The 1,127-nt window shown below is 28.4% G+C and overlaps 1 protein-coding gene across 1 annotated transcript in view; it reads right to left on the bottom strand.

Annotated features, from left to right (window-relative positions):
- The window catches only part of LOC106680220 (beclin-1-like protein), a 6,831-nt gene extending 6,354 nt beyond the window's left edge, over positions 1-477 (bottom strand). The window contains exon 1 of the mRNA XM_014419758.2: positions 385-477. Coding sequence (XP_014275244.1) covers positions 385-402 — 18 coding nt within the window. The 5' untranslated portion in view covers positions 403-477. The remainder of the gene's footprint in view (positions 1-384) is intronic.
- Positions 478-1,127: the final 650 nt, after the last annotated feature.

Here is a 1,127-nt window from a genome sequence, read left to right as displayed (position 1 = left end):
ATTTTCATATTTTTTCTATATATATAGAAAAGATATAGAGAAAACGGGTGAGAGGGGAGGAATAAATTGTGGGGATGTAGTGACTAAAAAAAAAAAAAAAAAAAAACCTGGATATATTTTACTTCTACATACTTGGAGAATATACCACTCACATAAAGGGTTCTGTTTTCAAGTTCATTTTTTAAAAAATTTAAATTCAAATCAGTAATTTTAACACGAAGGATAGGACAACTATTTGATATTTGGCTCATCTCCCGCCATGATGCATTTTAAAATCTGGCATTTTATATTTTGTACTTTATACTATATATCATATAGTATAACAAACTATTTACTATCTATCTAACAATTACACTCAATAACACAATACAATTGTTTACTCACCTGGTGATCAGAATCCATGGTAAGAGAGAAAAAAAACAACAAAAAAATCAAGACTGAACAAGCAACTAAGAGCAGCCACACTATGGAGGTACCTTCCAGCTGGCGTCACAAAGGGCAAGTGTCTGAATTTGGAACTGACCTGTACTTTCCTTTGTTGTCTTCATATATTTAGTAATCACCCTTTATATATGAACTAAAATTTTACATATACATATTATTTTTTTATAGAAATTGTAAATAAAGATATAGAGACGCTACATCAAATGACTTATTATTTTTACAATTGTTATTTTCTTTAATTTGCAATTTTAATTTAAAAAATTACCTGGAAGGTGGTGAGAGGGTGGGTGGGAGTTTTCTGGACCTTCTAACAAAGGACGAGAAAATATCTACGGGAACATGTTCACGAGAACCCGAGAGAAAAAATAATACAAGAATTTCACCCCAATTTTTTATTACTTTAATGAATACTATATTTATAGGAGAGTAAATTTTCTGAGATATGAGCCATGATAGAGTCTTATAGTTCTCTAGATAAAGCTTTTTAAAAAAGCAACATTTCTTAAAAATTTACTTAAAGATTAGTAGATAGTTCATTTATTTTGAGAAATATATATAAAATTCACAAATTTTATCTGAACTATTAAACATCAATATTTTTTCAAATATCATAAAAACTACAGCTCTTACAAAGATAGTGTCATTAACTGCCTTATATTACGTTAAACTAACATTAACTAGAG

Source organism: Halyomorpha halys, unplaced genomic scaffold (genome assembly GCF_000696795.3).
Source record: "Halyomorpha halys isolate HHAL.00 unplaced genomic scaffold, Hhal_1.1 Scaffold16.1, whole genome shotgun sequence".
NCBI lineage: Eukaryota > Metazoa > Arthropoda > Insecta > Hemiptera > Pentatomidae > Halyomorpha > Halyomorpha halys.
Note: the sequence above shows the minus strand (reverse complement) of the source record. Positions and strands in the feature narration are given on the sequence as shown.